Below are 13,416 nucleotides of genomic sequence, written 5' to 3'. Positions count from 1 at the left end.
TTCATATAATGTAATTCACCTCATTCCCCCTCCCCTTTCCTCTTCTCCCCATGAATTCCTTTTTTAAGCCCTTCATTTTCTTGATATCATCACATCAAAGACAGTTTAGATTTATACCCTCTGTGTATAATCTTTCCGTTTGCCCAAATACATATACCATTCTCAAGAATTATAAGTATTATCTTCCCTTGTATAGATGTCAACAGTTTAAACTTATTGAGTAACTTTTCCCCCTGTTTACCTTTTTAAACTTCTCTTGGGTCTTCTATTTTAAGATCGAATTTTCTATTCAGTTCTGGTCTTTTCATCAGGAAGCCTTGAAAGTCCCTAATTTCATTGAATGTACATCTTTTCCCCTGAAAAGGAAAAATCAGTTTTGCTGTGTAATAGATTCCTGGCTGCATTCCAAGCTCCGTTGCCTTCTGGAATATCATATTCCAAGCTTTGTTATCCTTTAATATTGAAGCTGCCAGTTCCTGTGCAATCCTGAATGTGGCTCCATGATACTTACATTGCATCTTTCTGGCTGCTTGAAGTATTTTCTCCTTCACCTGATAATTCTGGAATTTGACTACAATATTCCTTGGAGTTTTCCTTTTGGGGTCTCTTTCAGGAGGTGATTGGTGGATTCTTTCAATAACAATTTTATCCTCTGATTCTATTATATCAGGGTAGTTCTCCTTAATAATTTCCTGAAATATGATGTCTAGACTCTTTTTCTGACTTTCAGTCAGTCCAATGATTCTCAAATTGTCTCTCCTGGATCTGTTTTCCAGGTCAGTTGTCTTTCCAATGAGGTATTTCACATTTTCTTCTATTTTTTTTCATTCTTTTGATTCTGCTTGACTGATTCCTGGAGTCTCATGGATTCATTACCATCCAACTGTCCAATTTCAATTTTTAAGGCATTGTTTTCTTCAATGAGATTATGAACCTTTTTTTTCCCATTTAGCCAGATGAATTTTTTAAGGAATTGTTTTCTTCAGGTTTCCTTTTGTGCTTCCTTTTCTAAGCTGCCAATTCTTTGTGCTTCCTCTTCCAAGCGGCTGATTCTTTTTTCATAATTTTCTTGTCCACAGATTACCCTAGATTAACTTTCTATTCAACCAGCTTTGTGTGCTGTAGTTGTCAGCTCTGATGAACCTGTGCCCCTCCCAAACCTGGGCCACTGCTCCGCAAGCCTTCATCCTGGTTCCCAGCAGGGAAAAAAAAAAAAAAAAAGAGATTCACCTCAGCACCAGTAGAGACCTGTCTCAGCACAGCAGCTCCCTCCTTTTGACCTTGCAAGCTGTTTTTGGTTAGAAGATAATTTCATTGTGATAATTTAAACATGGCCTGCTAAACAATCACTTAACTCAACAAGCATAAAGAGTAAGTTGTGAAGATAAATAGCATAGTATGTAAGGTTCTTGTGGTCATCGGGTGTTTAATTGTTGCCTTAGTCTTTTGAATCCCTATGGCTTAGCACAGTGCCCAGGTATAGCAAGCCATTAACAAATGCTGATTGATTAAAAAATAGAAAGTGTCCCTCTTGTCAAAAGAAAGGTCTGAAATTAGCAGAGCAAAGAGAATGTCAGTTAGGAAATAAAACATTATAAAAGTTTTTTTTTATATAGTTTTGTCAATGGAATTATAAAAACACATTAAAATTGCAGGCATTATGCTATAGATATAAACAATAGAAAAATATATTGTATAGTTTCTGACTTCAAGGAGCTCACATTATAATACAAAATATAATGTCTAAACAACTAAAATTTATATATGGTAGAGTGAAGGTGCATGTCTTATTCTGGGCCTATGAAGTGTACCGGAGTAGGCAAGGGGCAAAGACATTACTGTCCTTCAATAGAGTCATAGAAATGATATAATATTAATAGCCAAGATCTAGTTTGTTAATGTGGAAAGAACAATAAAATTTAGGGATTTAGATAATTCTGTTGATAATTGTGTAGGAAATTCAAAGGTCACAAACATTAGAAGAGACAACTAAATTTAGTGCAAGTGGAGCTAGGAGGATAAATAGAATCCAGTTTTGGAAGGAACTATGGTGAGCATAGATCTGGTAAGAAATTCAGTAAGGTAATACAACTAGAATGTGAAAGCAGGAATAAACATGTGACAATGGAAAAATGAAGGATTTGAAGTAAAAATTTAGTTTCAAATTTTGATTCTGCCCCCAAAGAGGCTATTTGAAATTAGGTAATTCATATCACCTCTGCCTTTGCCTTCTGTTTTTGTTTGTTTGTTTGTTTTTAAATTTATACAATGAATAAATTAATCTTAATTGCCCCTGCAGTTCCTTCCAATTCAAAATATTTGATCCCATCATAAATTATATGATATGACATGTTTTACCTAAGGAATTATAAAAAATAAAAAGAAGATGATGATGATGATGAAGAAGTGTAGAGTTTATGTGGACATTCAGAGGGCAGTAGAAGTTATCATTTTGATGTTTTACAGTGTATCAGGAAAAATTTTATACCAAAGATTCTTATCTTCCCCAAAGTCCCAATGGTATTTCCTTTGTTGACTACTAGTTGATATAGAGCCTTGCATGAAGTTTTTTTCTCCATGTGATCTTCTCATTCTTAAATGTTCTGTAGGGTTTCTAACATTGCTTTTAGGTTGGAAAGGTATGGCTACAATGAATATTAAAATTATTATAATGGGATGATAATTATTATCAAAACCATCATCATCATTACTCATATATGTATATGTACATGTATATGTATATGTCTGTGTATGTATATATGCATATGTATATATATATATGTATATATGTGTGTATGTATGTATATGTATATATAAATTTGGTGCGGCAATGAGGCTTAAGTGACTTGGCCAGGGTCACAAAGCTAGTGTCTGTGTTCAGATTTGAATTCAGGTCCTCCTGAATCCTGGGCCAGTACTTTATCCACTGTGACACCTAGCTGCCCCTCATTAGTCTTATAATAATGGCAAGCATCACCATCACAGTTATCTATATATACTTAAAGGTTTGCAATATATGTTTCATATAATCTCATTCCGAAAAGCACGCTATTATTAACATTTCTAGATTAAGAATCTGAGGTTTGGAAAATTTACACTTTGGGAGTAGGACTACTCTACTAGTGGGTATGTTAGATAGGATTCTAATTTATTCTTCATAACTCGAAGCCTAGCCTTGCTACACTTCCAACCTAATGATAAATGTAACATATCCCTCACATAGATACAGTGAAGATGAAATGAGATAATGTATAGCAAATTTTACATAACATTAAAATGGCTGTGTATGTATCATTAGCAGATATCAAGTACCCAAATACTAGCTTCCTCCATGTTAATACTACTACTACCTTGTGTTGTTGTTCTCATTTTTTTAAAAGATAGGAAATAGAACTTACATTTCAATTTTAGAGAATACTGGGTGATGAACTCTCTCAACCAATGAAGGTTGTCAAATTATTTACCTATTATAGTCTTAGAAAAAATTTCCTAGAGGATTATACTGTTAAATGACTTGTTATGGGCAACATATTCAGAATACATTACTAGTGCATCTTGAAACCAGGTGTTACTGATTCAGAATCCAACTCCTTATCCACTTCCACCATTCTGGCCCTGAATTTTATCTGTATTTGTCTATATATGTGCTAATATATGTGCTTGATTTCTCCCTTGACTGAATAAAAGCTCCTTGGGGCAATAGACAGGGACAAGAGTCGGTACTGACTTGGGTAGAATATCAAAGATTTGGGAAGCCAGATAATTATATATAGAGCCAGGATCGACTAGATTGAGTAGTAGAATTAAAATCAGAAAACTGATATAAAGATCAGGAAAAATTGAATTCTCTCTCATAGACACTGTGTTGTTCTGGGAAAGTCAAACTTTGTAAGTATAAGTTTTATCATCTGTAAAATTATTATAATAATAGAACCTCCCTTATATGTAATGCATATCCAATGAATTAATATATGTAAATTACTTTATAAATCTTAATCATATATTGTTATTATTATTTGATAGAGCTATTATTTCATTCCTCTGACCATGAGAAAGGGCTATGCCACCATCTTTATGGTCCAGTGGGTGGGAATGCCCTTTTCCTTCTTCTGATTAATGTATATCTTTTAATCTCTTCTCAAATAACCCAGTTGGTTAGTTATTGTTTCAGTGAAGTGAAACTTCTAGACCATTTATTTCCCTGTGGGAAATCTAGACACTGTATACCTAATTATTCAAACATTAGTATGAAAGCTTTTTTAGGTAGCTTTGTGAAGAAATTCAGAGGAAAAAGAAAAGGGAAGAAGACTTTATCCATGTTTCCTTTTCTTTCTCCTCTTTATGTATTTTCCTTTCACTAAAATATGCAAACAGATACACCAACATAGATACACAGACTAGCAGAGGGGATTTTTTTTTTTTCTTAACAAATGTACTTCTCCCAGGAAAGCTTGCCAGCCGGCATCTTTTGAACATGAGTAGGCGTGAGTGTGAAGCATGTTGAAAGTGGGATGATGTGGTAAATATGGCTTTTTTTGAAACTGCAGAATTTGAAACAGCATGATGTCTGGACCCAACATAGCATGCCTCTGTGAGGCAAAGGTTATCTTCCTACTCATGCAACCACCTGGAAATGTTTACATGTCAGGGAGAGAATCTGATGGCCTACTCCTGCAGAAGAGGAGAGGGCAAAGAGGCAGTTAGTTATTTTTGCTAAATGGATAAATAGTAATACTTTAAACAAAAAACAACAACAACATAGATATGCAGGGTACCCAGGCTAAAGTAATTGACTAACAGATGACACTGAGACAGCATTCCCTTCAGCAATGAAAGGCATTCACTGAGAAAGCCAAAAAGAGATTGATACTTCCTCCAAGTTATTAGGACCTTTTCAGCTCTTTGTGAAAGGAAATGAAAATTAACCCATTCATATAATCCTATGGGAAGGAACATTAAGCAAAGTGAATATCCCTGAGTTTGTAATTATCTAGGATTATCAGTTCCCAAAACTGCTCTTTCATAAAAGATGATTCTGGGATTAAAATTAAGGGAATATGGAGAGCCAAAAAAACTCAATATATTTCAGAACTGCCATAAAGTAACCTTTTAAAAATCTGCAATTAGAATTATGATCAGCCTGATATAATGTTAAAACAAAGAAAATACCTCTGAAGAAGTGAAAAATATAGCCATAGCTATTATGTGTAGGTGAATATCCAATAGATTATATTCATTAGCTCTTATGGAGTCATTGGAGTCCAGTAGCAATACTTCACCCAACCCTGCCTCACTTTAATCCAATTTACAGTCAAATCAAAAGACATCACCAATACCATTTCTTATTATCCCAATAATATCCATTTCAGTTGTGTTGTTGTTTTGCCTCTTAATTCTTTTTCCACTGTAGTATTCAATGGACAAAAGGAAATCTTTGAGCTATCCCAAGTATCAAGATAAGACAAATTTCAGTTAAGGAATGATATTTGATTAATAGGAAATGAAGTATTCTAAGAAATCAAACTTCATTGCTACAAGTCCTGTTAATATAATTTATTTTGGTATTCAAGAAACAATAGTTGGATGGAGAAGTTTTCTCTAGAGACTTGCTTATGAATTTAGGATGTATGGTTATGAAGAGAAAAATCCACTAAGAAGTCTTGTAAGAGGATGCAGGGACGGGGTGGCTAGGTGGCGCAGTGGATAAAGCACCGGCCCTGGATTCAGCAGTTCCTGAGTTCAAATCCGGCCTCAGACACTTACTAGCTGTGTGACCTTGGGCAAGTCACTTAATCCCCACTGCCCCGCAAAAAAAAAAAAAAAAAAAAAAGAGGATGCAGGGACATTTTGAAGGTTAAGCAATTATCAATGCTATCTCTGAAGAAATGTGATATATTCATCCAAGCTGAATAACTAAGCAATGAAAAAGTATTGCATGGGATTTCTGTATAGGCTAATAAGAGAGAGGTTAACATTTTTGTAGTTCTTTGATATTTGCAAATAATTATATATAAAAACACATATAGGGTGGCAGTTAGGTAGTGCAGTGGATAAAGCACCAGCCATGGATTCAGGAGGACCTGAGTTCAAATCCATCCTCAAACACTTGATACTTACTAGCTGTGTGACCCTGGGTAAGTCACTAAACCCTCATTGCCCCACTTAAAAAAAAAAAGAAAAAAAAGAAAAAGAAAAAACCCACACATATATACTATATATAGCTTATGTATAGTATATATGGTATATTACATATGCATATGTATATATGTATGAGTTTTATGTGTAGTTGATGAATTTCATACACATGCATATAATAAACACATGCATTACATTTACATATATAAATATATACATATGTATGGATATATGTAGGTTATGTGCATGCATATATGTATACCTATATCTGTATCTGTATCTATCTCTATCTCTATTGTAAGGGCCAAAATTAGTATGGGTAGAGTTAATTGGGTGGCTCACTGTAATATTGGGGTAAGAAAGGAGATTAACAGCCTCTTTAAAAAAACAAACAAAAAACAGCTTTTATTAATGGGAGCAAACCTATAGCAAAAGTGAAGTTAATAGAGCTATAGACAATGAAAAAGGGGATAGAGAAACTTGCCACCACACCAGCATCTCTCTTCCTCTCTCCCGCACGCAGAAGTGAGTCTTCTTCTCCCTTCTCTCTCCCAGAAGCCCCTTCTCCCACAGGAAACAGGGCTGTCCACACACACAGCACCAAGCTAATTGGCTGGCAGCCCTGATTGACAGAACTAATAGGTGACTCTACAAATGCAAGCCAGCCAGCTTCTGGACACTGAAGACCACCTGACTTGTCCTCACCAGGCTTCTCATCATGGCATGGCTTCCCTACAGTATAATTTGGCCAGGTCTATGTAGGCATGTTGGTGACTGGTGTAAGGTCAGTGTGCATGGGCATGTGCTGGGTTTCTAATTTTAGGCAAAGATGTGGTCATAGAAACCCCAAATCACAATTAATTCCTTTATACTATCCCTATCTCTATCTCTATCTCTATCTCTATCTCTATCTCTATCTCTATCTCTATCTCTATCTCTATCTCTATCTCTATCTCTATCTATGTAAAATTCATCTCTTTTTATCCTTAAACTGAGTGATGGAGAGGTATATACTAAAATCCAATTTTTCTGATAATTATCATTCAACAATCATAGTTGAGTACCACCATGACAAAAGGTCTATGCTATTAATAGGGGTTATAAAAATAAACAGAAAAAAAAGTCTATTTGGACATAAGATTTTTTGGTTATTTAAAGTCTGCAAAACACTTTAAATATATTATTTTATTTGATCTTAATGGCAATCCTGTAATATAAAAGCTAGAAATATAATTATCCCCATTTTTCGGTTGAGGAAACTAAGGCTCAAAGAAGTTAAACCTCTTTCTTGTCTTCTTACAGTTCTGATTGGCTACATTAATTAAATTCAATGCCCTCCTGATTCAAAATTCATCTCTTTATTCACTGTCCAAAAGTGCACCTCAGAAAATAATGACATGAGGAAGGTAGGTGGCACAGTGGATACAGCACCAACTCTAAAGTCAGGAGCATCTGAGTTCCAATTTTACCTCAGACACTTATTCCTTGTTACCTTGGTTGATTCACTTAACTTCAATTTCCTTAAAATTTAAAAAAATGGAAAGAAAAGGGAAAAAATGACAAATTCAGTATAGTTTTCCTCCTGTACACTACAATAACAGTTAAGAAAAACTAGTTGGCCTAAGTTAAGGGGCTTGCTTTTGATAAATTATCTCTTCATGATTTAGTATCATTCTCAAATCTTGATATGTCTTTGTATTCCTGAAATTTTTCTGTGCTTTCTCTTCACAATTTGTACAGTTAGAGAACTTCCTGCCACAACCACAAGGTATAAGATGCTTATTTTCTTTTTTTCATAAAAGTACTTTATTATTTTCCAGTTACATGTAGAGATAGTTTTTTTTTTGTTTGTTTGTTTGTTTGTTTTTGGTTGTTTTTTTTTTTTAGTGAGGCAATTGGGGTTAAGTGACTTGCCAAGGCTCACACAGATAGTAAGTGTTAAGTGTCTGAGGCCGAATTTGAACTCAAGTACTCCTGACTCCAGGGCCAGTGCTCTATCCACTGTGCCATCTAGCTGCCCCTGAGATAGTTTTCAACATATGTTTTTATAAGATTTTTAATTTCAAATTTTTCTCCCTTCCTCCCCTCCCTGACCCCTCCCCAAGACAGCAAGCAATCTGATATAGGTTATATATAAAATCACATTAAGCATATTTCTACATTAGTCATGCTGTGTAAGAAGAATCAGAGCAAAAAGAAGAAACCTTAAAAAAGAAAAACAAACAAAAAAATAGTATGGTTCCATCTGCATCTAGATTCTGTAGTTCTTTGTTTTCTGTATTTGGAGAGCATTTTCCATCATGAGTCCTTTGGCATTTTCTTGGACCATTGTATTGCTCAGAAGAGTCAATTCTATCACAGTTGATCAACACATAATGTTGCTGATACTGTCTACAATTTTCTCCTAGTTCTGCTCATCTCACTCAGCATCAGTTCATGTAAGTCCTTCCAGGTTTTACTGAAATCCACCTGCTCATCCATTCTTACAGCACAATAGTATTCCATTACATTTATATACCACAATGTGTTTAGCCATTCCCCAATTGATGGGCATCCCCTCAATTTACAATTCCTTGACACCACAAAAAGAGCAGCTATAAATATTCTTTGTACATGTGAGTCTTTGTACATGTGGGTATGCTCAGCTTCATAGCCTTTTGGGAATAGTAGATACTTATTTTCTTACAATACAATGTAAGAAATGGACATAAAGCATACCTCCATCCAACCCTCAGTAGACAATGACTGCTTTTTTTTAAAGTCTCATTTATCACATCACTGGTCATGCTCTAATTGCCTAATTTCCATTAGGCTATTTTTTAATCAAGTACTTCATTAATAAGCAACCATTTAAGTACCTACCCTGTACCTGGTACTGGACTAATAGTTTGGAATAATAATAGTTTATAATGATTGCTAAAATTAATATAGTACCTACCCTATGCCAAGCACTGTGCTAAGCACTTTACAAACACTCTATCATTGGATTTTTACAACAAACCTGGGAAGTAGTTTTTATTATTTCCTCCAATTTTTTGGGGGGGGGGCAATGGGGGTTAAGTGATTTGCCCAAGGTCACACAGCTAGTAAGTGTCAAGTGTCTGAGGCCGGATTTGAACTCAGGAACTCCTGAATCCAGGGCCAGTGCTTTATCCACTGTACCACCTAGCTACCCCATTTCCTCCAATTTACAAATAAGAAAACAGGCAAACAGAAATTAAGTGACTTACCTAGGGTCACACAACTAGTAATTATCTGTATTTCCCAGCAACCATCATATGAAAAAAAGGGGAAAAAAAGCTCATTATAGATGTGTCTATATTACAAGATATCTTGCCAACAGGACCAAACGTCTTTTTTAAAAAGAGATGAAGACAGTGTATGGTGGAGGGAGGATCAAAGAAAGAAAGCTAGAATCAGAAGAAAGGAAAAATGAAAGAGATTTATGGGCAGACAGGAGAGAGCAGAGGAAGATGGGAGAGCTGTACTTTTAGTGGAGAAAAAAGTGTTTCACCAGACCAATTAATTAGTTACTAAATGTTCAAATCAAGAATATGCAGTCACACATGAGAAAGAAAAAATACAAACACATATACTCCCCCACCCCCACACACAATCATATACACATCCAAACCTCAAAAACAATAATAATTTCAATGCTTCTGAGACAGAGAAATGCAGGAAAAAAAAGTTGAATTTCCACAAGACAGGACAGAAACTCTTATTTTTGTTTGTTGGTTTGTTTTTCTTAATTTCTAGAATGAATATATCTTGGCACTAAGGAGAGAGGCTGAGTGTAGTTAAATTAAAAAAAAAATTACGAATATCAGGTCAGCTTAAGATTGTAGAATAATGATAGGAAGATGGAGACCCTTAAATAAATGCTTCATTTAGGGGTCATACTGAAATTCTGAGCCAGTTTGCTGGTTTTGTCTGTTTTTTTCAAATCTACCTATACAGAGGATTTAGACAAGTTTTCTTCCCTCTTTTGTGTTCTCCATGAGTAAATGCAGTGCAGAGAAGGAAGTGATTGTGGGGTAGCTTCGCCCAGTGGAAGGAAAAAAGCATGTTGTAGGAAGAGTGATTAAATCTTAAACTTCAAAATAGTTGTGGAGAAAGAATAAAGAGTACTTCCAAATGTCGATTGTTCAAGTTTCATAAGTTGATTGCTCATAGCCCAAGGAACTGACACCTCACAGAAAGAACAAGATGTGTTTATAAGATAAACGTTCTTACCTTTTTCAGGGTCATTCAAAAGTAGCCTTATATTCTTTGTAAAAAATCTACCTTTCACTCACTCCTAATCAAAGACTTCCTCAGTTCTAACATACAAGGCACTTTGGAAAAGGAGGGGAAAAAAGTAATAACAACAGATTTCTTTCTTGATTTCCAGTAGTGTTATATCATCCTATTCTTTTTGGCTATGTTTTTGTTTCTTTGTTTTTGTTTTTGTTTTTCTTATTACCCGGTAATTTTGGACCATCTCTTTTCCTCTCCCAGTCTCAAATATCAATTAACACCCTGAAGTTATGAGGAAATTTGACAGAGCAGACAAAAGGTGTATGTTTTCTTAAATGACATTCATAACCCTCAACATTTTATTAAATTTCTATAGCAAATGCAAAGGTCTTTGACATCCTGCTTCTGCTACTAATTAGCTTTGTGTGCTAAGCTTTCCCTTCTCAACTTCTCTCATACACCTGTTTTTTTTTTCTCTTCATTCTAATTCCCAAGTATGTAGCTGCTGTATACCATTGTGGATTGATTATATTGGCTTCAATGCAGGTCAAGCTTGAATATGTTGTCTTAAAACAAAACATAGATGAAACTAATATAATTCATATATCCACATTTTACAGTAAAGGAAATTGAGGTTCAGAGAGTTTAAATGGATTGCACATGAACAGACTGCTAGAAAGTGGAAATTAACTAATGTTTCCTGACTTTGTTTCCCACTTCAGGGACCTAATCCCTAGTGAATTCCTACATGATTTTCTTTGCACAGAATGCCTAGCTCACATGCTAGCTATGTGTATGCACACATACACATACACACACCTAGAGTATATTCAATCATCATCTTTGCTTCAGAGAATCCTGAACTTGAAGATTCATCTCAGATGGTAACTCTTCTGGGAAGTCTTTTACTTAAATGTTTGTTAATATTTTCTCTCTCCTTAGGTCATCTCATATTTATACAAATATACAGTACCACAAAAATTTATTAATTATCTATAATTTTCAATAAACTATTCTGGGCCGTAAGGATTAGGAGAAAATTTTCTGAGTTTCAAAATGGACCCTGCCTTTGAGCCAATAACATTCTATTGGGTTGATGTACCATACATGCATATAATTATATAGAAAGCAATACAAAGTAATTTCTAGAGGTTGAGAACTGCAAGGGGGAGGGGATCAGGAAAGACTCCATAAAGAAAGTTACCTGGGAGTTATGTTTTAGAGGTGTTAGGGCATAGGATTTTTTGTTCTGTTTGTATCCCCAGTTCCCAAAATGGTGCCCGATATACATTGATAAATTTTATTGAATGAAATTTCCTTGTCTAGAGCTTAGTGTCTGTTTTTTACATAACGATGTGTAAGAAAACTGACAAACTCTTTCAATGCTTTACTGTTCTGAATAACTTTGGTAGTCCCAACCACAGAATAGGCAGCTGGAGTCCCAGGGTAATTTCAGAACATCATACCCTGTGGTGAAATCTTGCTTATTATGACTTGGCTAGTTTTAAAAAAAAGGGTACCTTACCTTTAAGGGGCAATAAATAATATTGTGATTTTTTTCCCTTGACATTACTACAGCAGGGGTATGAGAGGGAGATTTCTGTGCTTAGACTTTTTAACAGAAGTGGAGTAACTATGAAGAACTGCAAATCACTCCAAACAACTACTAGTAAATCTCATTGATTCAAAAAAAAAATGAGAAGTTTAAAAGTGTATCTATTCTTATTTTCTTTCTAAAAAGACACCGAAACTGCAGTTAGGGTGACCCCCTTACCATCAGTCACATACTGTTATCCATTTTGCCTCTTAAAAAATCTATGTTCACTCTTACTATTTCTGAAATGCTTTGGGCCTGAGGGGACATGTCTATGTCTATGTCTATGTCTATGTCTATGTCTATGTCTATGTCTATGTCTATGTCTATGTCTATGTCTATGTCTATGTCTATGTCTATGTCTATGTCTATGTCTATACTGATGCCTATATCTACATCTAGATAGATAGATATAGATATATTTATATGTATGCATATGTGTGTGCATAATTAAGTAGATACATGTGCACATATATGCATACACATGTGCATATATACACATGCATATGTGTGTGCATTTGTAGAATTATGTATGTATACATGTACATATATGTATATATACATACATACGATATATCTATGTATCTATCTATATCTATATATCTATATATGATATAGTTGTATTTTTTTAAATTTAGGGTACTTACTATAAATTTTTCCTTCTCTCTCATCTTCTATACAGAGTAGCTTTTGCTCTTTTTCTTTACATGTATTCCATATACATGTGAGCATATACCACAGTATATATTACATATGCATATATATGTACATATATGCATATACACACATGTAATATGCAAACCTATACATATGTGTATATGTATAATTTTCTCTGTGTGCATATACACATATGATACATATACATACACATATTTTGTATATATGTTATATGTGTGTGTATATGTATGTATGTGTAATGGATGCAACAATGTAAATGGAGAAAAGGGAGATGAATTCCTTAAAATTAGAACTAATCTTATCCTGAGATCAGACTTGAGAAACTGAATTAAGTAACTACTCTGTTCCAGGCACTGTTCTAGATCTTTAGAAGATAAATAAATAATAAAAAAGAAACAAACAGCTCCTCCCACCAGAAGGCCTAGCATTGGGTTCATATAGATTCAGGTTTATCCTTGGGGCCCTGACACCATACAGAGTTACCTGGATGCTCATTCTCACTGGTACATTAGGTTGATCCCAGAGTAACTACAAGGAAATCCCTAAAACTAATTTAGATACTACTCATGTCTAGGGTCTCACAAAAAAAATAATGTTGCGAGTAGGGTCCAGTTTAAAAAAAAAAGCAACAAAAAAGAAATGAAATTCCCCAATTGAATATCAGACATAATAAAGTTTATTTCCTCCAGTAATTAATCCAATGAAAATAATAGAAAACTCATAGGAACACATTAAGAATTATAGAAGAATTATAGAAATGGATCATCTCA

At 34.6% G+C, this 13,416-nt stretch overlaps 1 protein-coding gene across 1 annotated transcript in view; it reads left to right on the top strand.

Annotated features, from left to right (window-relative positions):
• Nucleotides 1-6,899: 6,899 nt before the first annotated feature.
• LOC122739593 (40S ribosomal protein S9-like) overlaps nucleotides 6,900-13,416 on the top strand; it is a 47,568-nt gene continuing 41,051 nt past the window's right edge. The window contains 1 exon segment of the mRNA XM_043981264.1: nucleotides 6,900-6,919. Coding sequence (XP_043837199.1) covers nucleotides 6,900-6,919 — 20 coding nt within the window.

This window comes from Dromiciops gliroides, chromosome 2 (assembly GCF_019393635.1).
Source record: "Dromiciops gliroides isolate mDroGli1 chromosome 2, mDroGli1.pri, whole genome shotgun sequence".
NCBI lineage: Eukaryota > Metazoa > Chordata > Mammalia > Microbiotheria > Microbiotheriidae > Dromiciops > Dromiciops gliroides.
This window is presented reverse-complemented; position numbering and strand designations above follow the sequence as displayed.